This window comes from Epinephelus lanceolatus, chromosome 11, assembly GCF_041903045.1.
Source record: "Epinephelus lanceolatus isolate andai-2023 chromosome 11, ASM4190304v1, whole genome shotgun sequence".
In the NCBI taxonomy this organism is placed as follows: domain Eukaryota; kingdom Metazoa; phylum Chordata; class Actinopteri; order Perciformes; family Serranidae; genus Epinephelus; species Epinephelus lanceolatus.
Window position 1 is genome coordinate 29818029 of NC_135744.1, and position 25860 is coordinate 29843888.

The following is a 25860-nucleotide window of genomic DNA, read 5'->3' on the forward strand; positions in this document are numbered from 1 at the left end:
GTGTCTGTTTATTACTCTGTGTGCGTGAGCGAGGAGTCTCAAGCAGGATAGGGAACAAAAAGGAAATCAATATGGTATAAATGACTGTAAATTGCAGGCTGGGCTGAATATGTGTGTCCCCAGTCTCTAAAGATTGTCCTAATTGCTAAGATAGCATCATAGACAGGAAGTAGTCTCTAAAGGGAGGAGGCTTCTGTTGGAGACGGCTCAGCCTCGTGCATGCTGCTGTCCTCCCTGGGATCAGAGAGGTCATGCGAGTTCATGCAGAGTAAGTGAATGTGTGATATGCTGTGGGTTAATAAATGTGACTTCAGTTAATCATTCAAAGAGGAAAATCTGCTTTCATTATTCTGATGATTACATAATATAAAAGACATTTCAAAAATAATAAACACATCTCTGCTTTACTGCATCATATGCATTTATTCTATAAGAAACATTTACCTCGGTGCACGTTGTCTGTGGTCACATTTGTGGAATAAGCTGAAGGATAAAGCTCTTAATTTAATAAATTAGCATCTTCAAGAGAGTCCATACCTGCACATCTCCAAGTTTGGAAGCATACCTGTTCCCACAAGTCAAGACTGTACAAGACGTCCAGAGAGCCTTTTTTCATTATGGATTTTCTCTTTGAAGCTGTATCAGATCTGGCTTCAGCACAAGAGACGCAGACAGCTGCAGGGAAAAGTTGGGACCAGGAAGGAGTTGAGCTGATGAACGACGAACATGACAACAGGGAGGATGAAGGGAGAAAAGAGGAGCCAGAGCGCAGAGCGGGAGTCCAGGGGAGGAAAGGCTGGTGGGAAATGATGAATCTCCGTTGTAAAAGTAATGAGGAGGAGAGTTGTGTCCCAGGGGACGGAGGATGAAAATATAGTTAGGCTTCTGTCAAGCAAAGTGTAAACCTATCATCTCTGCAGATATATCACCACGGGTCTTTGAGTTTGATTTACAGCCTGATTTTCAAGCCTATTAAAAACACTTCAGTCAGTTGAATTCACACATTTTGTTGCCAGATGTCCCAGGGACACACATTAGAGGTGTGCCTACTGACTTTTAATGTGATTTTTTTCTTTATGTGCATCTTTTAACCTTTATGGGAACTCCATGTGTGTTCCCCTCTCAATATTCCCTAAATATCTTGAATGCATGGGTCAAAACATTTGCATTACATATTATACATAACATAAATAATGTACTTTTTATATACTTTTAAAAGACAAACCAAAGTTGTAAGATAAAGCTGTCATTGCAGAGTGCAGAGCGATGTAAAGTTTGAGTTACAGGGTGTCCTCGGTGCTCTGGGATGTGATGGTGGTAAAGAAATCCATGTGCAACAACGTGAGGGAGGGGGGGAGACAATAAGCTCATGCTCGAGTCAGAGCAGGAGGGAGGATTTTTGGCTAAAGAGAAGGGTGTGTGCGGGTGAGAACAGGACGTAATGGTATGGAAAAGACAGTGAGTGGGTGGGTACGGGTGTGTGTCGGTATAAAAGCTCCCTCTCTCACTCACACTCCCATATCTCCTGTGTATTTTTTGGGGGGTGTGTGTGTGCGTGTGTGTTTTTTCAAAAGGCAAGAGGAGTGTGTGTGTGTTTGTGCCCTTGCAGTACAGAGGACTGATAACTCCCCAGGATGCATCAGCTGCTTGTGGTGACCTCGGTGCTGGTGGCACTCTGCTCTCTAGGGAGTGTGGATTCTTCGGCGTATGACAAGATAGTCACCCACAGCCGCATACGGGCAAGGAAGGAAGGGTAAGGAAATGGGACATGGGGGAGGGATGGAGGATAGACAGACTGTGTGAGGGAAGAGAGGTGATACATGCCAAACTCGAAGACCAGTGTAGCAGATTTTTTTTTTTTTTTTTAAATGTAGCAGATGACTTGTGATTTTCACAATCCTGATCGACTTGTTTGCAGACGTGGGAACAAATTGCATGATTAGTAACAAGCAGACAGATGTGCAACCATATGCTGTGCGTGTCAGATTTTGTGTTTGTCCAGCGTTCCAAGGTGGTTTTAATCACAGAGAGCGCTGAATCATGATTTGAGAAACAGGTCAGCCACACTGATGAAAATATTGACTCAAGCCATAATGGAAAATTCAATATTGTCTCTCACGTTCATTCACTCCTCTGCTGTAAATAATGTGCCCAATTTGCTGTTTGTCATTGATTTAGAGTTTGGATTTTTCTATTTAAGTTAAAGGAGGTCATCTTTTTAAAGTTGCTTTCTGAAATTTAGTTGTATGAAGAAGATTAGACAAATTAAGGGATCAAAGTACAAACTTTAAATTACAGGTCTTTAAACAGTTAATATTCATTCCCAGCATTTATAAATTCAATTTTTCTCATCACATCGTCGTTCCTTCTTCACCTTACCTCTGTCACTCTCATACACTCCCACATCCCGCCTCACCTTCTCACTTTTTTGTCACTCCCTCATCATCCCCCTCCCCCTCCCCTGTCTTACAGACCCAATGTGTGCGCTCTGCAGCAGGTCTCTGGGACTAAAAAGAAGTACTTCAGCACATGTAGGAACTGGTACAAAGGCTCCATCTGTGGCAAGAAGACGTAAGTCTTAACCAACAGCTTGAATGGATCCAATTTATATATTTATTTATTTATATCTTTTAATATTCTTGTTTGCACAGAACACAAATGACCTCACCCAAAGTTCAAACCACTCCCAGCTTGCACACACCCTGCACACAGACACGAGTCATTTTTTTAACCTGTTAGACATTTTGGTATATGTGGGTGTCACCCCACTAACCTCCCTACCTGTTATTTCACACTCTCTTAATTATACTTTTAACAGCTGAGGTCAGCTCTGTATGAGCCCAGTTTTTGGAACCCTCAGGCTCTTTCTGTCTTAACACGTAGCGTTCTCACTTTCTCCTCTGATCCTTTGCAAAAACAGCATTCGTGATCATGATGATGACTGACTACTTAAATTTCAAACATTTTTGAGATGCATTTTAAGGACTTTGTGGGAATTCTTAAACATGGAAAGAGAGACAGTGAAATCGACGACAGCATATCGTTCTTATTTTCCATAGCTTTAGCTCAACATGCATACATGTGTTTCCCTTCACAAGTGGATTTCACACACCATGTCTGACACATAGAGCCTTGTACAGTACAGCTAACTGTCTTTGTCCTCATGCACCCCTGCACTCCTCTCGAGTCTGGGCATGCTGTGCAGCCTGCAGGCCGGAGGTTTGCTCCATTGTGTACATTTTGATGGTGTAAACGCAGCTCAACGGTGACTGACAGCAGAGTTAATTGACTTCCCCTCTGACACGTTTCAGGTGCTCACAAAAAATGTGGCTATATATTTATGTTTTAGCGTTTTTGTGTGCAGTTTGGATGAAACAGAGGATATGCTGCAGCTCCAGTTTCACCAACTTTTCTTGGCATGGGTAGTGCGTACTTGATTTGTACTGTGCGTGTGTGTATGTGCTCTTCATACAGAGTTTTAGAATTAAGGTATTCTTCATTTTTCTGTAAAGCAGGACTGACAGCTGCTTCTAAATTAAATATTTAATGCTGTTTGAAAACACCAAATATGGAGATACAGTACCAGTCAAAAGTTTGGACACACTTTCCCATTTACTTGAATGGAAAAGTGTGTCCAAACTTTTGACTGGTACTGTATTAACAAGACTAAATTATTGGTTAACAGCAAAAGAACAGATCACATTAATGGTTTTAGATGTCTGACCTTCTGCAGGCCATATTATATCAAAGGGCATGTTGTTGAAGGATTTAAGTTAGTGTAATATTTTCTCGTGACATGATGTGCTGACTGAGTAGATATTAAAGGATATATGAAAATATGAAATTTAATTACTGATGTGTCGATGGAGTGTAAGGCTCGGCTGGAGCTGCACACACATGCCCATACAAGAACACACGTGGACGCGTACACAAACCTCCTTTTAGTCATGCAATCAGCTGTAACACCTGCTGCTGTTTGAGGATAAGCCTGGAAATAAGATGGTGGGAAAGAGAATGGATAAAAGAGAGACTGAGTCCAGGAGTGAGTGAGTCAGTTTTTCCCAACACGATACAACAATAGACTCTACTGAAATAATATGACATGGAACCACCCAGAAAAAAAAGTCTAGATTATATAATACGAGGGTAGACAACAGGAAGGTAATGAGGGTTTACCAAACACATTTAACGGTTATGGTCTGTCCTTTGTGTAGGGTGCTTAAAGCAAGTTTAAAGAAGTGTATTAAGTTGAAATAAAACAGAACTTAGGTCAAGATTTTAGTCATCTTAAAGATGTAATGAAACACACACAAACAGTGATTATATTTATTTTTTTTAATCATGTTAAATGTTTTATTATCTCATTGTTATTTAACTTTTTTTATCAAGAATATTCCCAGTGAGATTTAAAATGTCATTTACATGGGAGTCCAGCAGCATTAAAAGTTCCACATAAAAGAGTAAACAACAGACTTTGAAAAAATGGGAAAAAAAGCAACAAAAAAAAATTAAATAAATCCATTAAATATTTTCCATTATCTGTCTTCAAAGTATTCAAGTTTTCAATCAGCAAGCAAATGAAAAAAAAAGAACTAAATGAATGCAACAGAAACAGACTCTCCCCCTACGTCCGTGATCACAGTGAGACATTGTTCAGCAGCAGCGGAGCAAATCCATGCAGCTGTGATTTTATCTGAGTTGGATTTGGTGTTGATGAGAGATTAGTAAAGGGTGTTTGAGTCTACGGTATGGCTGTTTGGATGCTCCGGTTTACATTATCAGCTGCTGGTTTGCGAATAAGCTAGTGCTTAAACAAGTCTTGAGGGTGCAGCAAGTAATACCTGCACTAAACCTCTTAGAAACCACAACTGCAAAGAACAAATTATGTTGGTGTGAATTCAAGCTGCACTGTGTTCTTCTAATTCTCTAAGCTGGAGGTAAATGATACCATGGGGATTTCCTAATACCTTCATTTCCACAAAGAGCTCTCGAGGTGCGCTGCTGGAGGTTCAGGTGGAAGCGATTTTCTTCAAAGCGATGTGCTGTAGGTGACGACACAACATGCAGGGAGCAGAGAATAAGTGCTTTGAATTTGTACTTAAACCATAATAATGTTGGAGAACTGGTCCATTACCATGTATTTAAAGAAAGGGAAAACATTGGCAAAGTATTCAGGAAGCCGCTGGCACCAAAGGAAAAAACAACTTGATGAGGACACAGGAGACACTGTTGATTAATAATTACATAACAGGAAAAAACTGCAATGTTTGTATCTGATGCCAGACAACCCCACCTCGTGTTTCTGTGTGCGTACAGTATTTGTGTGCGTGCATGTGTGTGTGTGTTCATGCCCCGTGTTTGCACATCTGCTCATCTGGAAGCCACATTGAGGTGGTTCGTGCAGTGACACTGCCAGAGGCCTGGTTTGCAACGCGCTGGCTGGTTCTGTCTCTGCTCTATGCTGCATCCATTATCCTGCCAGAGTGCAGCCGGGGAGAGATGACTTCATACCTTCCTGACAGCCAGCTGTGCGTGGACATTTATGTATTTTACATTATAACAATTAGTGTCAGCGCATAGAATGATTGGAATATAAGCGACACGGCTGTGTGCACAAAAATAGCAGAATTCACAGCGTTCAGTAATATCGCACACATTTCCATAAACACACAAATGCTGGTTTGAGTGGATTAGAGCGGTTTGCCAAAACGTGTGAGTCATGTTAGGGAGTAGAAGGGAGAAAGTGAGTGATGTTGCTTTGCTCTGTGTGTGTCGGGGTTTGATGTGGTCATGAAGGGAGTGATTTGCTCTTGGGTAATATATCACTACTGTTCGTTTCTGAACGGAAAGCAAACAGTTACTTGTTTTGGACATAAACCTTGTAGAGAAAGCACTGCGTTCATATAGAAACATGGAATTTTGGTGGGAAAACAGAAAGCAGGAAACCTTAAAACTCAGCCTCAAACCTCTTAAAGAAAATCTCTTATGCAAACACATCAAAAGTTCCAACTGGAAGGCGTGAAGTCCTTTGAGTTAAACCCCAGTTAAACTTATTCCAGCATGCAGGAACTCCATGGCTTTTTCTCTGGAGAATCATTGTTGAGCGTCCAATGTTGACTCACCGCTAGTTTGTTTGCATCTTGGAAGATGTTTGTTAGCTTGGGATGAGTCCCAATCAAACGTCTTGAACGTTTGATTACTGTCTATAATTCATTTTCAGTAAAAACCTAATTTATTCCTCCATTAAACCCAAGTTTGACAGACCGCTCACTTGTGGCTCACACTGTCAGTCGTGCCACACCTCATTCTGTCATTTAACGTTGCAATAAAGTGCAACTTGATTTCCTGTAAACCATATGACTGATTGAGGAGCAGGTCAGCTGCACAGCTCCTCCGCTGTGCGTAGTGTTTGCAGGTCCTTCCAGCTTCCTGCCAGACAGGATGTTTCTACTTCTTTGCGCTCTGTTTTCACAAATGTTCATAAGCTGCTCCTTCCGCCCCAAAATCTGAATCTATCACAAGAAGTTGACTGTATATCTTGTTTTTCTTGGAGGCGTCTTTGGGAATTAGATTAATGGCAAGGAGAAAGTGCAGGGGGGCAGCAGACACCCCTGTCTGGTTTTCATGTTAACATACTTACAGTAGATGAATATAAAATATATACAGTGTGCAAAGCTTGGATATTCTCAGGAATGCGGTAGCTCTGAGTTTCCGTTATATTTCTGAGACTATGCTTTTTGATTTGACTGCATGAGATATTGGAAATGATGTTAGTTGGCTCACTTGAAGCTAGAGTCTCAAGCTAGTCTTTCTTTCTGAGTCTAGTCCAGCGTTTTCAACTCTGTGATTGGCCTGCTGGGAGTTGTGCGCTCTCTGCCAGTTTTTCTTGTGGAAGTGTTAAACAAACCACTTTCATGTTAATGGTGTTTTTCTTGTCTTTTTTTTTATTCTCCTTGACTTGCTTGCTTTTTTGGATGGTGTTTCACACCATCCTCTGCGCTGACTTTTCAGTGTGCTTTGCCCAATTATGGATTTGTTATTTGGTGAGTAAGATCGGCTCTTTGTGCAGCCGTGCTCTCCTGTCTCAAATGTCCCCACCGTTCTCAATCCAAAATGCTTGTCATTCTCTCCTAAAACGGGTCCAGAGGTTGTTTTTCTTCCTCTTGAATGTCAATCCTGCTTTGCTGATCTGGCAAGCTTTTGTTTTCTCAACGTGCATTACATTCACATTCCATCTTGCTTGGTTTTCTTTTTGTTTTTGATGTTGCAAAAAATCTTTGTAATGTACAGCTCTCTGGCTGTTTGTCCTCCATCACCATACATTTGTGCTTTTTCTTGGAAGCATGGTCCTATATGAATGCTGTCCTGGGTACATCAAGCTGGAGGGCATGAGAGGATGCCCTGCAGGTAGGTGGCTCCCACCACAGCCCCACTCTGGTCTTCTTTTCGGATCATTTCAAACTGCTTTTCATTCATCTGTCTCTGAGTAATTCCTCTGCTTCCCCACCAGTGGCTCCAATCGACCATGTCTATGGTACACTGGGGCTCGTAAAGGCCACAACCACACAGCAATACGCTGACATATCCCAGCTGAGAGAGGAAATTGAAGGCAAAGGCTCCTTCACCATGTTTGCACCTAGCAATGAAGCTTGGGAGATGCTGGACCCAGTATGTAGACTTTGTAAACTTTTCTCAGGGAATGCAAATAAGTACATAATTACTCACGTGTGCTGCCCTTTAACTAATGTTGTGATTTCCCCAGACTGTACGGTCCGCACTGATAAGCAACGTGAACATCGAGCTGTACAACGCTCTTCACTACCACATGGTGAACCGCCGTCTTTTGACCAAAGACTTGAAGAACGATATGTCTCTCGTTTCCATGTATAATGACCTGGGGCTCTACATCAACCACTACCCAAATGGGGTCAGTTTATGCACACTGACATGCACAAGATCACGTGATTACATGATTGATTTATGTCTGAAGGACCCAATAATAGTCTTGGCTAATATAACATTTCCTCTCTATAAGATTGTGACAGTGAACTGTGCCAGGATCATCTATGGTAATCAGGTGGCCACAAATGGTGTGGTGCATGTCATTGATCGGGTCATCAGCAGCGTGGGCAACAACATCAAGGAAGTCCTGGATGTCACAGATGAGCTCTCCACCTTCAGAGTATGTAAAAATAAAGAGCACTTGAAGCTGAGAAGCCAACATAATAATTCACTAGTGTGCTTAAAGTGGGTTTGATTCAAGTGCTGTATCAGTAGGAAACACAATGCTGCAAGCCAAATCTTTGACCCTGTCTCGTGTCTTTCAATATGACAAAATGTTAAATGCGACACTGTCTTATTACCCAGGGTGCTGCGTTGGCTGCTGGTATGATGGACATGCTGGACCAGCCTGGCTCCTATACTCTGTTTGCTCCCACTAATGAAGCCTTTGACAGATTGAGCCCGGGCTACCTGGAACGCATCATGGAAGACCAAGATGTTATTTCAGGTACATGGTTACATGTGATACACTAATAATGTCATAAACTAACATACTATGTTTTATTTGATTTTGGTGTGAAAGGGTTTAGAGCACTTAAAAATGTCACTCTTGGATCGAATGCTATGAAATTCAGTGCAGACCATCATGGTCCCCAGAGGATCATACCTACTGGTGATTCCCTTGCTCCCCTAGCGCCGGCAGCAGATCAAAGTTTTCACTTATCCAGTCAAATATCTCAACATCAACTAGATGGATTTTGTACAGACACTCACAGATTTTGGGGGTTACGTAGGGGACGCGTCCCCTTCAATATTTAAAACATGCATTTGCATATTTTGACAAAACTAAAAACATTACACCATAAATAAATGCAGTAAAGCCGAAAAAGAGGTGCATAAAATTCATCAGAACAGAGGAAATGAAGTGTTTGATGCTCAAAATTTTCATTCATGGTTCCCAGATGATGTAGCCTAATGAGTCTGGGAATCCCCTACTGCCAATGTACGGTTTGATTTTAAGTGAAATGTCTCAACAACTATTGGATAATTACCATGAAATTTAGTGCAGACATTATGTTCCATTCAGCCTGAATTGTATTCACTTTGGAGATCCCGTGAATTTCCATATAGCGCCATCATCAGGTTAAAATTTGTACTTTGGTTTATGGCTAAATACTTGAAAAACTAATGATATTCCCATCAGCCTCAGCATCTAAAAAGCTAATTATAGCATGCTAACATGCTTAAGCATGATAGCAGTCATGGTAAACATTATACTTGCATGTTAGCATTGTCATTATGGGGAACTGCCCATTGGTCCGACAGCCCATTGGTCCGACATCCCATTGTTCCAACCATATTAAACCCATTGTTCCGAAGTCCGTTCCGAAATCATCATGATGCCCTGTGGTTAAGGTCTGGTTAGGTTTAGGCACAAAAACCACTTGGTTAGGGTTAGGAAAAGATCATGGTGTGAGTTAAAATGAAAAAGAAAGTGACAAACACATAAGCCGTGAGCCTGCTTCGCCTCAAGCCTTTCCCAGCTGACCCAGAGCCGGTCGCAGCGCACCATCAAGGTAGAAATATGCCCGCCGGGAGCCGTTCAGCACCGCGGACCGTCGGACTAATGGGATGTCAGACCAATGGGCTGTCGGACCAATGACATGGACCCGTCATTATGAACATTCTTGCCTGCTAACTTTAGCATTTAGCTCAAAGCACCACTTTGTCTGAGTACAATATCACAGAGCCACTAGCATGGCTGTACACTCCTATTGTGGTTGGTGTTTTGATCACTTAGCATCTCACATTTATTTGACCTCAAGGGAACTTAAATCATGGAGACATGTTAGTGTCAAATAAAAACCAAACTACTGAAACCATCTTCCAAACCCATTCTGCAGATCCCTGCCAAGTCTAAACTTAGATACACATCAAATTCTCAGGAGTGAAGGAGTAGACCCACACTCAAAAACCACACAATGATAGCAGGAAACCCATGTCTCCACAGTGGCAGCTTATCTGCGTGTTTGCTGAGTCACTGGCATGCCAGGACGGTCTTTAGTTTGAAGCCTGTTTGCGGTGTCTTCAGTGACTGGATCCCTCTGCGGACAGAGTATAACCTCAGATAAATTCTCAGACACTTGGCAAACAGGCTTTGCTGACCAACCATGTTAGAACAGCCTCCAAAGCAAAGATGATATGGAGCCTTGTGCCTTGTTTCTACAAGGGAAGGTTTGGGTCGAAGAGTAGTTTGGCCCGCAGAGCGACACTGATTGCGTTTGAATTTGTGTGGGTTTGGAAGGAGGTTTTATGTTGTCATTGCTTTTGTGGGCCAGTTTTGCTTGCTTGGTTTCACAGTTGGACTCAGTCGGAGGTGTAATCCCATATCTAAATGTTAACAGAAGCGGCTAAATATTTCAAAAAGCGCTGCAAGAATGTGTGTGTCTCCATGTGCATGTGAATAACTGACTGTAAACCTTGGATTGCATCTGTAATTGTAAACCTTGGACTGTGGAACCAGGTTACAATAATAACTCCAGGAAATTCACAAAGTCTATGAAATGTGCAATCTGAGCAGCAACCTTTTCTGTTAGTCACCCTCTATATCTCTCACACTTTGACCCACCTACTCAGCCCTGGTGAAGTACCACCTGTTGAAGAGTGTCCAGTGTTCTGAAGCAATCATGGCAGGGTCGGTGTACGAGACCGCAGAGGGCAACACCATAGAGATCGGCTGTGATGGCGACAGTTTGACGGTCAACGGAATCAAGATGGTGCTGAAGAAGGACATTGTCACCAGCAATGGCGTCATCCACTACATCGACCAGGTGCTCATCCCTGACTCAGGTAAGACACATCTTGAATCCACCTTCTCCCTCAGCAGATATTCACATTTGGTTAGTGATCTCCAACATGTCATTTTCATGTGATTCATACCAGCCAAAGAAGGGATTGAGCTAATGGGAAAGTCTCAGAGCACCTTCGGCGACATGGTGTCCGAACTGGGCTTAGCTGCTGCCTTGGGTCCGAAGATAGAGTACACACTGCTTGCTCCTGTCAACACTGCCTTCACTGGTAAGTTGATCTCAGAACAACTCTAATGGACAGCAGACTGGCATAATGGTTTAGGGCACTGGTTCCCGGCCTGCGGAGGAAAACTAAATGATTTTCTTAAAACAACAAAGAGCTAGTCGAACAATGGCAGACAGAGAATCACAGCCTATTTAAAGTACGTAAAAATACAATGAACACTCATTTCTGATGCAATATTCAGAGGAAATTATTTGCTTAAAATTAATCCAAATCGCTCGTTTTACACAAACTTCCAGGAGTTATCGTATTCACTATTTGGGTTAATTGCATCGTTTTCTGTAATTATTGTTATGCATTGACTATAAGAAGAAATATTATAAAGTATGTCACTAAGTCAGGGGTTGTCAGTTCATTCGATGGATTAATTTTAAGGTGCTTCATGGCCTGGCTCCAGATTACATTTCAGACCTGTTAGTCCCTCTGCGTAGTTTGAGATCCTCAGGCAGAGGTCCTCTACTTGTTCCAGAGTACAGACTGAAGACCAAAAGGGACAGAACTTCTGCTATCAGGGCCCCGAGGCTCTGGAATGACCTGCCCGGGGATATAAGGCCGTCTGAGTCACTGGCTTTGTTGAAGTCTCTCGTAAAAACGTGCTTCTATCAGAAAGCATATGCTGACTTTGTCTGAGCTGTCTGTCATTTTTATTGCTATCTATCTTATTGATTTTATTTCCCATTTATTATCTTGATTTTAGTTTTGGACTTCCTTATTTTATCTCTAACTTTGGTGACATTTTACAACATGTTATTTGCATGAATGAAGTTTATTATTACTATTATTAAAAGGGGTCTTCGAAGGAAAAAGATTGGGAACCACTCGTTTAGAGAGCTGACCTTGAGCAAGGTCAGTTATTTGTTGTCTTTCACAGATCAAAAACAACTCGGTATATACTTTTCACTATTTAGGACTTTTTAAGGCACATACAAAAGGACATGTTTTATGAGGTCTGGCATCAAATATTTTCCTTGTCATTTTACATCTGTGTCTTTTCTCTGTTTCTGTCAGACGAGCTGAAAACAACAGAGGAGAACCTGCTAAAAATCATTTTGCAAAACCACATCTTGAAGCTGAAAGTGACACTGGGCGAGCTCTACAATGGACAGCTGCTGGAAACACTGGCTGGCAAACTGCTCCGAGTCTTCATTTATCGCACTGTGAGAACTAAGTGTGTGTGTGTGTGTGTGTGTGTGTGTGTGTGTGTGTGTTTGTGTGTGTGTATTGGAGAGTCAAGCTGAGACGGGGAGGAACAGATAAATAAGAAGTGATGGAAAGACAATGGAGAACGTCGGCTCCCTGACTGGAAATCTGAAAGCCATTACTGGGCCTCTTCTCAAGTGTTAACATGATTTTGCTGTCTTTCAACTGTAAGCAAATGCAGTAAAGCAGCTAATTAGTCCAGGTCTTGGCAGATGAAATGTGTTTCTGCTCTGGTGGTTCAGATATCAGAAACAGCTGGATTTCATTTCCTCACAGAGACTTTTTGTATTCTTCTCTTTGATTAATTGCAATTAAACAGGACAGTGCGACTGTCTCCTTTCCCTCAGCTAAATAGTTACCAGACTTGTACAGTGACTTTTCGACCTGTAACCCTCTTTGAATGTTCTTCCTTTGTCAGGCTGTTTGCATAGAAAACGCATGTATGCTGCGTGGCAGTAAAGAGGGAAGCAAAAGCGCCCTCCATGTTATGAGGTCCGTCATCACACCCGCCGAGAAAACGATCTATGAGCTCCTGATTGCTGACGGACGATTCAAGTAAGAATCTTACATTATTCATTTTTTGCTGTACTTGTTTTTACAATCATTATTAATCAGTCTTTAAAATATTTGCCTATAATGCCTTACCACACACATTTCACATTTTCTGGCTCTATGACCAATACTGGCACCAGTAGAGGCTAGTGATGGACAACCGTGGTAGCAGATGTGTGAATCAGTGGGACCACACAACCGCACAAGTCTCACATAAATCCCAACAAAAACTCCATCATATCATATTCCCCCCAACCGTAATCCTCCCGTCTAAAATGAGCAACGCCAACAAACCGCCGTTTTTTGGTCCAAATGCGACATATAATCTGGTCTCCTCACAGCACAGAGCTCACAGGGCCACTATAGCCAGAAAGTCTTGACTGGCTCGAGTTTGTGCAGTCTGAAATGAAGCAGTTAACCATGATGGAAAAGTGGATTTGACAGAACTGGCTCAAAATGTCTACTTTTTATTATATTTTTTATTTCTGCCTTTGTGGATTGTAAAACATCACCATTATTATTTCCATGAAACCAAAAGTGTAAAAATTCCACCTGCCCATTGCTCTCCAGTTAAGGCTTCATTGCACTCCTACAGTACAGCACTGTACTATATGTTGATTATGTCAATGTCTTCCTTTCTTTGTTTTATGTTTTTCATAAATGTAGGATTTTCCTGTCGCTGATGGAGACAGCAGGTTTGACTGATCTGCTGAGGCAGGAAGGCTCCTACACCATCTTTGCACCAACTGATGACGCCTTTGATGGTCTCAGTAAAGAAGACCTTGCCCTGCTCAAGAGTGAGTTCTCACTGAAATCAACACACATCCTTGCTGTCAAGTTAGTTTGCTCTGATTGAAAGTTAAACGCTCTCCTGTTCAGTATGTAAATCATGTTTGCCTTGTGTTGTCATTGACAGGTGATCTGAATGCTTTGAGGGTCATTCTGCTGTACCACTTCAGTAACGGCATCTTCATCAATGGAGGATTAGAGGGAGGAGTCACTAATCTGCTCAAAACCCTCCAGGGCAACAACCTGCAAGTTATAGCTGTAAGTACAATCAGATGACATTCTAGTGTTAATTTGTGGCCTGAGAATCAACGAGGCAGGGCTGATTTCCTGAATGTGTCATTGAACAATGAAACAGGGATAAAACCTTTGTAGGAAAAACACAGTTCATCACCAACAGATGCATCAGAATATCAAATTTAACACATCAAGAATGTTGTTTTTGAGTAAGATGTGCAACTGTGATGATACCCCACACAAACAAACTCGTTGAGCAGCAGTTAGATTTCAATTTTCACCAATCTTAGAAATGTAGGAAATTGAAGAGGAGAAAATATCCAAGGGTTGATTCTTTAAGAGCATATGTCTCAAAGCCTTCATCATGAGACTTAAACCCAATCTTTCACCACAGTCTCATTTAAACAATAGCATCAAAGACCCAGCGCTAATCTATTACTTCAAGGCTGGATATCTCTGGAGCAGGGTCAGACGTAATAAAACCTGGCTTCCTGTCATTTCCATCAACGCCCACTCTCGGTATTCCCCCACAACTCCCTACTCCATGATGTCCTCCACCTGCCATTTTTCTCTGTCAGCCCTGCCCTTGGTCATCGGTTTTCATTTTAACTTTTGTCATCATTTCACCCATTACCTCAATTTTGCCCTGCCTCTCTTCTATCGCGCTGATCGGGTTATCAGCCAGGGTCTCGTATCAGGCTTACAGGACTTCCTTAATGGACACAGGAAAGCTTGTTTGAGATAATTCACCAAAAGAGGGGACAGTGATTCATTGAAGCATGTGGTTAGGCTTTTAAAAACTGGACTGACGTGGCTCAAGTCTGTGGGTGAAAGGGGAGAGTGGAGGCAGATGGGAAGGGTAACCTATCCCTTACTGACTCAGTCAGCATGTCCACCTTCAGTCACCTTTAATTGAAATTGCAGGATATTATTTCATGAATGGAATTCCCAGACAGTACTTCCAGCAGTGGAGCCCATTGTCTGGGATTCCCATTAAGTCTCACCTGACTTCAAAACCTCTCACGTCAAACCATTTCAGAAGTCTCAGTATGATGATTTTTTAGACAGCAGTCGAAGTAGCTCACAAAATAAGTGTATATTGATACCCTTGGAAAATAAATCCACATACATTTTCTATTTTCTTCCCAGGTTAACAACTCTATTCATGTCAACTCTGTGAATGTGCCAGACAGTGACCTGATGGCAACAAATGGTGTTGTCCACGTGGTGAAGAATGTTCTCTATCCTGCGGGTGAGAAAAGCAGATATCATTATATATTCATGCAATGTCCACTCTGTGGTGGGATGCATTATGGTATTCTCATGATGTATATGGCTTACAGACCTTCCTGTGGGCCGCGAGGACCTCCTGGTCCTCCTGAAGAAGCTGATTAGGTACATCCAGATTAAGGTAGAGTAAGAGAAAATACACATATGTCTGGATATGCATAGATCAATATTTTGTGTCTTATACCTTCTATTCTGTTATGTTTTTTTTTTAGTTTGTTTCTGGATTTTCTTATACTGAGATCCCACTTACCTTCATCAGTAAGTTTCTTTAGCTCCATTGTCACTGCATTTCGTGTGGAAATTGTTGCACCTGACGCAACTAAAACTACTTGTGTTCCTTTACAGAGAAGATCATCACCACTAAACACACCACTACACATTATATTGAATCAGGTAAGACCTATATTACTAACTACATGGTTAAAAGATTTTTAATCTATCATGGTCATACAATATAGTTATCATCAGTGGTGCTTTTAAAAGGCATGACTGCCTTTGGCACTGATTTATGTCCTTTGTTCAAAAATGACCATCTGTTCTCAAAGTGAAATCCGACCTGTGGCCAAACGCATATTACACGCATGTCATTGCTCCATTCAGGCCTCTGCGTGCTTCTCTTCTTTGTTCCTCTGATTATCCACTCTCGTTGTTGCTTAAGTCCACTTGGACCTCTTGGCATATTTAATCAGCTCCTTTAGGGATGAGGTAATTAGCCTGTCAAAGCATTACAGGGTCAGAGACCATAGAGGAGTCTTGGATGATGTTCATTCACTTGGGCTCAGTCCACTGCACTTTCACACAGATGGGAGCAGGCCTTCATGTATTGGGTAACATAGAGGAGATGAAGTCCGATTCTTTAGCGATAATTAGCCACATTACATGGACTATAGAGCTTAAAGTCTGGAGCTACAGGGGATATCATTTTCAGGGGTTGCTATTTTATACCATAAACTTAAAGCAATACAAATGTTATACTTATATATGCTTTCTAATTTCTACTACTTTTTATCAGTTAACCTCCCTGAATTAAAAGAGTCATCTTGGTAAAACAAATAAAAATACTCCTGATATCAATATACTGTGTATGAATAAGTTTAAATTAAAATGGCACTGATTTAAATTCCAAGAAGTTTTAGTTTTTAATCTACAGGATGACAGGAGAAATAAAACCTTTATATGAATGATAAAATTGAGCGTAGCGGGACATGGTGTCAAGCTCAGCTCACATCCCAGCTACATCAGCTGATCTCAAGCAGCCCAATCAACTGATGGAGCAGCTGACTGATGGAAGGGAGTCGGCTGATAGATCACATACTTCTTATCCATGCAACCAATTGGAGATCTCATTCAGGGCGCCCTATCTAAACTGCTTTGGCCTGCCTACTGTTGCTGCTTCCTCTGCAAGACGCTTTGCAACTGGCCTCCACCCCAGCTCCTCCTTTTCATGCTGTGTCTGACTTATCAATGTAATTTCTGTTTGTCATTGATGCTGCTCTGTTCTGTTTGTGGGGGGTCTTTGCTGCTGCTCTCCCTGCCTTAGGCTTTCCATGGAAGCGCATGGAAGAGCAGGGAGGTTTGCTCTCTCTGCCTCAAGCTTTCCTTGTTTGCATGTGGAAGGGCAGAGAGGTGTGCTCTCTCTGCCTCCAAGTAGGCACATGGAAGAGGCTTTCTACGTAGGCCCTAGGAAAGGCAGAGAGGTCCCAGAACAAAACCATACCACAAAACATAATACTGCAAATGGAAATAAAGGTTTCTTAGACTAAAGTGTTCCTGACTGAACCACACAAGTGGTTGTTAAATCATGCAGAATACAAACCCTCACTTCCTACACACGTGAACACACACAGTTATAAATTAAATCATTATATAATCTTTGCCGTTTAGATAAAAGTTGGAAACATCTATAATCCACATCATGTGCCCTTGTAGTAGTGCATTTCAAACTCACAAGGCAAAGCAGCCCCCTTTTGAAGCATTATTTACCTAAGCTCTTAATTACTTTGTTTGAAAGATAGACTTGAGTCTGGCTCCAATTACTGGACTAGACTACATGTCAAGGGACCTCAGGCTAAAGATTAGAAGGCCTCTGATACAAACACACATCTGTCAGCTTTCATCTCTTTATAACTCATACAAATCCTGTCACATTACAGAATTATCCATCACACGGAAGCAGAAAATATTAAAGAAGTGAAATAAATGTTCCTGGCTCAAGTTTCTGTTGAAGCTGATTCAATGGAGGAGTTGCAGGGTTTACAGAGATATCTGGCATCAGATGGGAATTCATTGACTGGAGAAAAATGTGTTATAGAATTATATAAAATATCACATTTTCTTTTTTTGTTTCATTTTCTAAACAGTAGACAAGATTCTTTAAATAGCAAAACTTGTAAATGTTGTATTCAGTAGGCAAATTGTTGCATGATTGATTGATTGATATAAAATATTTAATTTTCTTCGCCCACAGTTTGGACTTGAGTGGGTATGTTTGCTTAAAATTCACTCTGTGCTTTTTCTTGTAGTGTTTCACATTGCCATTTTTAATATTCACCACGGTCCTGGAACATAGGATCGTCGTTAACCAGTGCTATGAATCTGGGTCTGGGTTTAGATAGGATGGTGTAGGTGTGAACCTTGAGGATGGAGAGGTTAACAAGGGAGACGCCTTATGGTTGTTTTGCTAACACGAGAGATGGCATCCCCCTCCTTCCCCCTCAAATAGCCTGCTGGTTGTGTACAATATAAACATGTCTGTAAAGTGATGCTTCAAACCCAACTCTGTCCACCCAGAGCAGCCCACTGGACCATGAAGTGTAACAGCAGCAGTTATTAAAACCTCTCTTTTTTCAGTGATGCAATCTAATTCACTACACACATCAGCCTCAGCCTTTTTTTCTGCATGCTTTGATAACTCCACATACTGCACCTCCAGGTTTGCCTGGGTGCAGATTTTTGAATCTGCCCACCCCACTGAGTTTGAGTTGACTGATGTGTCTTGCATCATGACATGAAACAGCAGTTTCTTGGTTAAAAGTAAAAAAACAACTAATGAGCGCCGTGGTGGGACTCAATTAGCCAATCAGTGCCACAGGCAGGACTAACGCTGTTATCAAGCTGTTGTCAAATGGTGTGCTGTAACCAATGAGATGCAATAACAAAAGTGGCGAGTGCTATAGACAAGATAGATGCTGCTATCAAGGCTGTTCTAAATCGACAAGTCTTGCCAATATCACCCGACATCCATAGACGGATTATGACACAGTGGGCCCCTGGGCCTGTTTCTCCCAACAGAGTTGAAGGGCCCATATCGATTGGTGTACTCTTTCTAACATCTAAAGTCCTACAGATAAACTGAGGGGATAGACACACTCCTTGATGGCTTCTTTCTTGTGGCATCTTTAAAATAAATGTTTTGGCTACTCCTTAAATGTTTTCCTCTTAAAGGATTTCTTGGAGGGGTTCTGTTATTAACATAAATGACTAAGCCCTTTGACAGAGGCTCTGGCTCAGGGCCTCCCTGAGCCCTTTGGCCCCAGGGCCTGGGACTGGTAGGCCCATTCAGTAATACCCTCTCGCTGACATTGCAGTTTGTGTACCTTGATTGTTACCTTGCTCTGCTCCACTCTACTCTTAAGACCCCTGGCAAAACAAGTATGTCAGCATGGCTACACATCAGTGTGGACCTACGATTACATTAGATTCAGGCAAATATGTTGTTTTCTTGTTATTGGTTTGGGAAAAGCGAGCCCCCTTCACCCACAGAAATGGATTACAGTGGACATGATGTCACACTGAACATAGAAATGTAGTGTAACGAGTTGACAGTTCCGTCTGATATTAGGTGTGTTCCAGGTTCCTTCATTGCCCACAATAGAGAGAAGTTACAAAATGTTGTTAAACCTCTATCATTCTTAAGGTATGCTCATGTTACCTTTCCCTTTTTACAGACCCTGAAATAACAAAGGTGACCAGAGTCATTGAGAGCAAACCCACTATGACCCACGTTACTACGGTCAATGAGGGGGATCCTACCTTTACCAAGGTTACAAGAGTCATCAAGACAGAACCAATTGTCACTAAGGTGGTCATCGAGGGGGATGCTTCCATCAAAAAAGTAACCAGAGTCACTGAGGGAAAACCTACCATTACCAAGGTTACGAGAGTTATTGAAGGTAAGTTCCTGAAAAGTCATTCATGTTTTGAGTGCAAATGATAAGGTCGATGATCACAATCGGACTTTGCTAAAGTTCTGACAAAGATTTGATGATACAACATGTTTTGTTTAATGCAGGTGACCCTGGTGCAGATGGACAGACAGGTCAGTTTCTCTAAACAAGTTTACCCCTTTGAAGAGCACGGTAGTCTAGAACTTTCATGCATCTTCTAACAGCTCTTTTAACAAATGCATCTGCGGTCCTGTTAACCATAGTTAACTGAGCATCATCATCTAATGTGAATTTCATTTCACATTACATTTCATGTTTCCTTGGTGATCATCAAGTAAGTCACCAGACACATCATTTTCATGGTGTGCACCATTTTAGCCTTGATGTAGATTGTTAAATGAATTTGGAAATCAAAACCATTTTTCAATTCGAGAGTGTTAGAGTACAAAAGCTATGCTACCCATGTTTAACAATCATTTATCTTTAAGTCACAAGCATAGTGACTTGGTTGTTTTGACTACAAATGTTGGTTGCCAGCTTTTTATTTATCTTTGAGCCAAGCAGTTTGGCTTACCACTGGTGGTTCAAAGACAAACCAAAAGCCAGTGTGGTTTACATTCTGCTTTGCTTTGGCTGGCTAAGCGCTAGGAGCCAAAGTTTCTGTTGCTGCCTGGGCCTCTCTTTTCAGTTTCTCAACTTCTTGATCAGCATTCAGTATTGGCTTGTAAAATTAAGCATTTACTCTACATCTGACCTGATTGAGACCATACAGATAATCTATTACATCAATCTGGTAGATATCTCTGGAGTCATTTCCATTATTGGCTAGTTGGCAGCCAACCAAAAGGACATGGTCACATCCCCTGAAGGCAAAGGCTTAAAACTAGTAGGAGCTTTTAACATTGTCTTGTCTGCCATGGGCGTCAACGCCTTGAGTTGGAAAAACTTCAACTCAAAGGGGAGAGCACATGATGTCATTGGCACTTTTCCCATTGTCCCATTGGATGAATAGAGAGGCAGGCAATCTGTGGTGACAACAACAAATTAGTGGTGGCTATTGCTGGATACCTTTGGTATGATCATACCAACCGTAGAAACCATTATCTAAACAGAGAGCAGCCACACAAGGTAAAAAGAATGCTAGCTAGCAGCTAGTCAGTTGCCTCACTTTAAAACTAGAAAGTAGTTGAGGGTACGGTTTGTTTATATGTCTTGCAGCTCGCTCAACCCAATGTTAAGCCTAACACAAACCTTGACCTGCATGCTACCTGAAATTTCTAATACCATTTACTGGCCATTTTCTGTTCAGGTTTATGCAAACTACAGTTGGTAGAGTCATAGTTCCAGGTATCCAGCAACAGCCACAACTAGCTGGCTGCTAAAAATCGCTCTGTGTGATCGGGGCCAGCTTCAACAAAAAAGACAGTGTGCTGCACCTTGCATTTTGCAAACTGCAAAACTCACACTGTCTGATTGGGGCCTATCCAGCTAAATCTAAAGGCTCACAGTTAACAGTATCATCAATCATGCAAGAATGTAACCCCCAGTATTTTAAAACATCCTGAGGAAAATCAGAAGATGATTGCACTGCTTCATTTTCTTACTCCAAGTCCTACCTACCTGGATTTTCATTCAGTCAGACATGAAGCAGGCCTGTGCCAGTGAATGTTTAATAGCTGGAGCAGTTATGTTGCTTCCTGGCAGCTGCTGTAATGTTGGGGAGGAGAATCACATATCATCTGCAATAACATGCTGCAATAATGACGAGCCAGACATGGTGTATACAGTGAATGTTGCTGAACACTCGGCTCCTTAGGATTGCACAGTATATTATGATAAGCTTCAGCCAGCCACCATTCAAAACATCAAAAGCTCATTCTGGGTTATAATGTTTGTATAGGCTCAGTCATGATGCTGTGGAAGGAATGAGGTTGATTTTCACAGTCAATCCTCCGGTTAGGCTCACATCACTACATGAAGATAAAGCCAAATTCTTCTGCTGCCCATGGTGCACCATGATTTGGATGTTTGTCCATCTCATCCATCATGTTACTCACTCTCTGTCTCATACAGCTGTGATGTGTATGTGTAAGCAGTGTGCAAATTATAATGTGCCATTTCAGACTGTCCAGCTAAGACTGCTGGGCCATCGGCTTGTGTGGGTGCAGGTGGGCTTTAAGCTGTTTTCACCTACAACTGCTTCACTGGTGTCTTGCAGCTTAGTTTGCAGGCTAAGAAAAATAATTTGCACATCTGCACACCTGTACTTCTCACCCTGTGAGTGTGTGTATGTGTTCATCAATACTGCACAACTGTGCTTGACTCTGTGTTGGCGGTGGCGGAGGAGGTGTTGTACGGGGTGTATGTACCTATCAGTCTGTCCGTCTGTCAGTCAGTACAGTTGCTAAGTCGTTAAATGACTTTCAACACCCTTCTCCGCTGCCCGTCCGAAGGTGGAGCCAGATACACCACGGCGAACGAGCCTTATATCATTGAGGGTAGGGTCTCCTTACACAAACTCTTCATACCAAACAGGTTTCTTTATTGTTTGTGTCATTTCCTCCTTGAAATAATTGTGTTTATCTGCATTCATTCATATACAAAAGTGGTTACTTCAAGGTAGGAAAAGAGAATGTGATGCATTTTTAAAACTAATGTAACACCGTACTTTGTATATGATAGACATATTGTTTTGTATTTGGATCTAATGGTTTTGTTTTGAACGTTCAGGCCCAGACTTTTCTAAGATCACCACCATCCACGGCAACCCAAATCTGATCGACGAGGAATCAGAGAGAATTACCAAAATCATTAAAGGTGAATGCTCATAGCTGCAGATATGCACAGATTTGTGTAACACTTGCCTGTGTGTATGCTAAAATCCAGTGATTGACTGTGTCGTGTCTTCGTCTTACAGATGGAGGTAAATTCGCTGCTGCCAGGAAAGCGCCAGGTAAGAGCATAGTTAGTCGATGACACATCTATCAACACCAATTTTGGATTCAGATGAGAAAGGCTTTGCCAAAAAACACAAAATCATTGCTGGAAAATATGCATAGCAAAAGTCAACTCTCTAACCGCAAATTGCCATTGTTGGATTTTCCTTTCACTCTTTTCACTTTTTTTCCTTTCCATTATCTACCTTTGAGTGCTTCCACCTATTCTTCACGTGTCTCATATCTTTCCACCCTGACATGTTTTCTTTTGTCTTTGTCTTCCAATCCCCTCCATTAACTCACCCTCCTCTTTTACAGCTGGCATGAGGAGGAGAACAAGGCTGGTCAGGCGTCACCACAAGCCAAGGCAGTGAATCCAACAGAGAGAAAACACCTTTGGGCTCACCGCAGAGACTGAATGCATCTCCAGAGCTCCTGGTCGAGCGCTGGAGGATTGAAAAACTGTGGATCAATAGGGAGAGATGAAACCAATCTAGCTATTTCTTTGCCCAAACCACCTGTAAGAATGATTGTTTACTATTCCATCTGGACCATACTGTATGTGATAGGCATGATGTGTAATAGCAATGAAATTAGAATACCCTTTATGTAAGTAATGTAAGTGTGCAGGGGAACTATGGACTTTTGCTGTGGGGTAGATGGTGTGTAAGGTGAGATTTATTCTACCGCCAAGAGATGTTTTTAAAGGTTTGCTTTTTTAATTATGTCACTCTGTTAACGGATGGCTTGGGACGATTTTTGTATGCTTCATATGGTGCTCGCATTCTATACAATGGATGCATTTTAATGAATACGACAAGTGAAAACAGTGTTTTGCTACCATTAGATGCTGTACTGAACCTCTGTAAATTATCACATGGTGATTAAAATACACAAATAATTTTTATACAGTTTTCAGTAATTCTTTCCAGCTTCCATGACTGTTTTTACTCCACGAAAACAAAATGTTTCATGCTGTTGAATGTGAGCCTGATTGTGTATGTCCTTGTACAACCAGGCTTCACAATCATGTTTTGGTTTTACCTCAGAGAAAAAGTGGTAAATAAAATATGCATAGTGACTTCAGAATACTAGTTTCCTCTCATTTATGTCTCATGTCCAAACATAGATAATCTTCATTACAATACCTTTTCATATTGTTACCTGCCTCAGTAATACTGAAATTGACATTAGGGCCAAAGGAAAAAAAAGAAGCTGCAGCACTGCATTTCGAAAAACCTATCTTTGTATTGTTTATCGCTTAAAGTGCTAACAACTTTTTTTTTTTTTGGACAATTGAACCAAATGAAAAAAAACAAATGCATTATAAAAAATATATAGTATGTAACTAGAAAAGTGCACTCAGGGTGCAGATCTCCACCAGGCTGCTGCCCAAGTTGATCCAAGCCACTCTAGACAATCCTTCTAATTTTAGTAGACATGCTGCCGTGCTTCAGAAGCTCCCAGAAGCTAAGAAAACTTACATGCCTTGTCTATTTTTGATGGAGCCACAGGGCGAGATCGAGTTTTCCCGCTAACAGCCACTGCCTGTGACATATACATTATAATTATCAGGATGAATATTATTTTCATTTACTAAAACATGGTCAGAAATCTTTGATCCATGTCAGTCATAACTGGACTTCAACAGTATTAACTGTGTCTGTAGGGGACAGCACAGCAAAGTCGGAAAAGACAACAATAAACACAAAGTAAAGTTACATAACCTACTTAGTTACTTATGGTAGATGCACAAGTATCAAGGAAAAATCACCAAATCAACAAAATCTGCATCGGGTAGGCAAAACGCTCCACTTCTAAAATGCTCTCACTGTGGTATGACACCTTGCTGAGGAAGGAGCAAAACCTCATTGAAGCTGTGCCTGGTGGAATTGTACCTTATGGCTTTCTTGCAGTTGAGATGGTGAAGACGCTAATAAAAACAAGGACTAATTCATCTAATAACGTGCTTAACTTTAGTGGATCATAACATATGGTATGGGTATGGAATTAATCTGCACATGCTCCGGCTCGAAATGAGACCAAACTTTTCTATCTATGTTGGTTTTTGAGCCACGCTGAAAGCTAAAATGTGGCCTGCAACAGATGGTAAGGACTGTTGTTTTTATCTGAGACCATTTCTGGAAAACTTGCAGCTCCTACCAGCCGGATAAGAGGACTGAGCAGTCAGCAGTCAATGACGGCATAAAACAGTCAATAACACAGGTTACTCAACAACTGTGAATCACAGTGACCACGAGAGATGCTTGAGTATAAAGTCATAAATGCGCACACAAAACATTAGACTGATTGGTGCAGTAATTTGTGAGATAAGCTGCATACAGACAGATACACACTCTCACAAACTCACACACGACCAAATGCATGAGTCTCTCCAGGTTTACGCCTGCCGAAGATAACTAGAAGGGCCCTTGGAGGGCGCAAACATCCGCCAGGGTCAATAGTCCAGTCTCCTATGATTTACAAATCTGCAATCACAACTACTATACATGTCTGGATGGATTTAAAAAACAATTAGAATTATGTCGAAATATGGTCACTGATGCCTCTTCATCTCAGCTGTGCATTTATCATGTAGGCCTACTTCTAAATGGGAAGGATTTATTTTTTTTAACCACTCTGGTGGACTTTATTGCAGTGTGTGTGTGTGTGTGTGTGTGTGTGTGTGTGTTTTTCCATAGCTGCACCTTAGTTTGAGAGAGTGTTGTTACAGTTGTGGCAGTGTTACAATTACCAGTTCTCCCATGACACCACTGTCCCCAAGTGTTCCATAACAACTGCACTGCTTTCTGCACGAAGTTGAGCAACCACATGTGCAGGCTACCCCAGATGACCACTGTTTTCCTGTGAATATGGATTGTGAAGTCACTTATTTCTACAAGTGGCTGTTCTTTCACAACTGAACTTTACTACCATCTACTTGAGGTTAAGATGTACGTAATTTATGTCACCGATGCCAAATGCCCTATCTTGCAGCGTTAACAGAAATTACAAATAATTGTGTATTGCGTATCCGCCCAATGATTTGGATTAGCCTCAAAATCTAAAAGGTTCTTTCTTGACCCATGCTACAACAGTCCACCAAGAGTGAAGGTGAAAATTGGGCCAGTACTTTTTCTTTAATCAGTCTGGCAAACAAACTAAACTGAGAACATCACCTCCTTGGCAGAGGTAAAAATGTAAAACAGAACAATGCTGGTGTCTAACAGTGAGACAGGACTTTATTTAAAATCTGCATTATGTCATGTAATATACCAAAGCAAAAGCAGATGAGAATAAAGCTTCATATTGATCCGAAACCAAAGCTCAACACAGAGCTTGTACTTTTCTCCGACTTAATTTTGTGGTTTCTCAAATTTGGGTATGTGTCGAGGTTTACAAAGCTTTTCCAAATAATTTCCACATTTGAGATCACAGTCTCTTTCTCTTACTATTACATAATTATTACGCTTGATTGTTAGCATATTGCTTACTCAGGCCACCGTTTATGGCCATTATGTGTTTTTCTCATCGTAAACAAATTTGCAGAGGGATATGTAAACATGCACAACATCCAAGGCAATACTATGTTATGAGTT

At 41.4% G+C, this 25860-nt stretch overlaps 1 protein-coding gene across 2 annotated transcripts; it reads left to right on the plus strand.

Moving 5' to 3' along the window:
- Nucleotides 1-1510: 1510 nt before the first annotated feature.
- Nucleotides 1511-23350, plus strand: LOC117267885 (periostin-like). 2 transcript variants are annotated; one of them, XM_033643955.1, is made up of 23 exons: nt 1511-1753; nt 2473-2571; nt 7343-7407; nt 7511-7668; nt 7763-7927; nt 8036-8182; nt 8368-8509; nt 10639-10851; nt 10945-11079; nt 12103-12251; nt 12713-12849; nt 13513-13643; nt 13763-13893; nt 15019-15121; nt 15213-15280; nt 15372-15417; nt 15505-15552; nt 19107-19331; nt 19451-19477; nt 21779-21823; nt 22056-22142; nt 22243-22278; nt 22580-23350. In XM_033643955.1, exons 1-23 carry the CDS (start codon nt 1635-1637, stop codon nt 22633-22635), a joined length of 2532 nt encoding a protein of 843 aa, XP_033499846.1. In that variant the 5' UTR covers nt 1511-1634; the 3' UTR covers nt 22636-23350. The 2 variants fall into 2 exon arrangements, with proteins under 2 accessions (XP_033499846.1, XP_033499854.1); XM_033643963.2 differs by lacking the exon at nt 21779-21823.
- Nucleotides 23351-25860: the final 2510 nt, after the last annotated feature.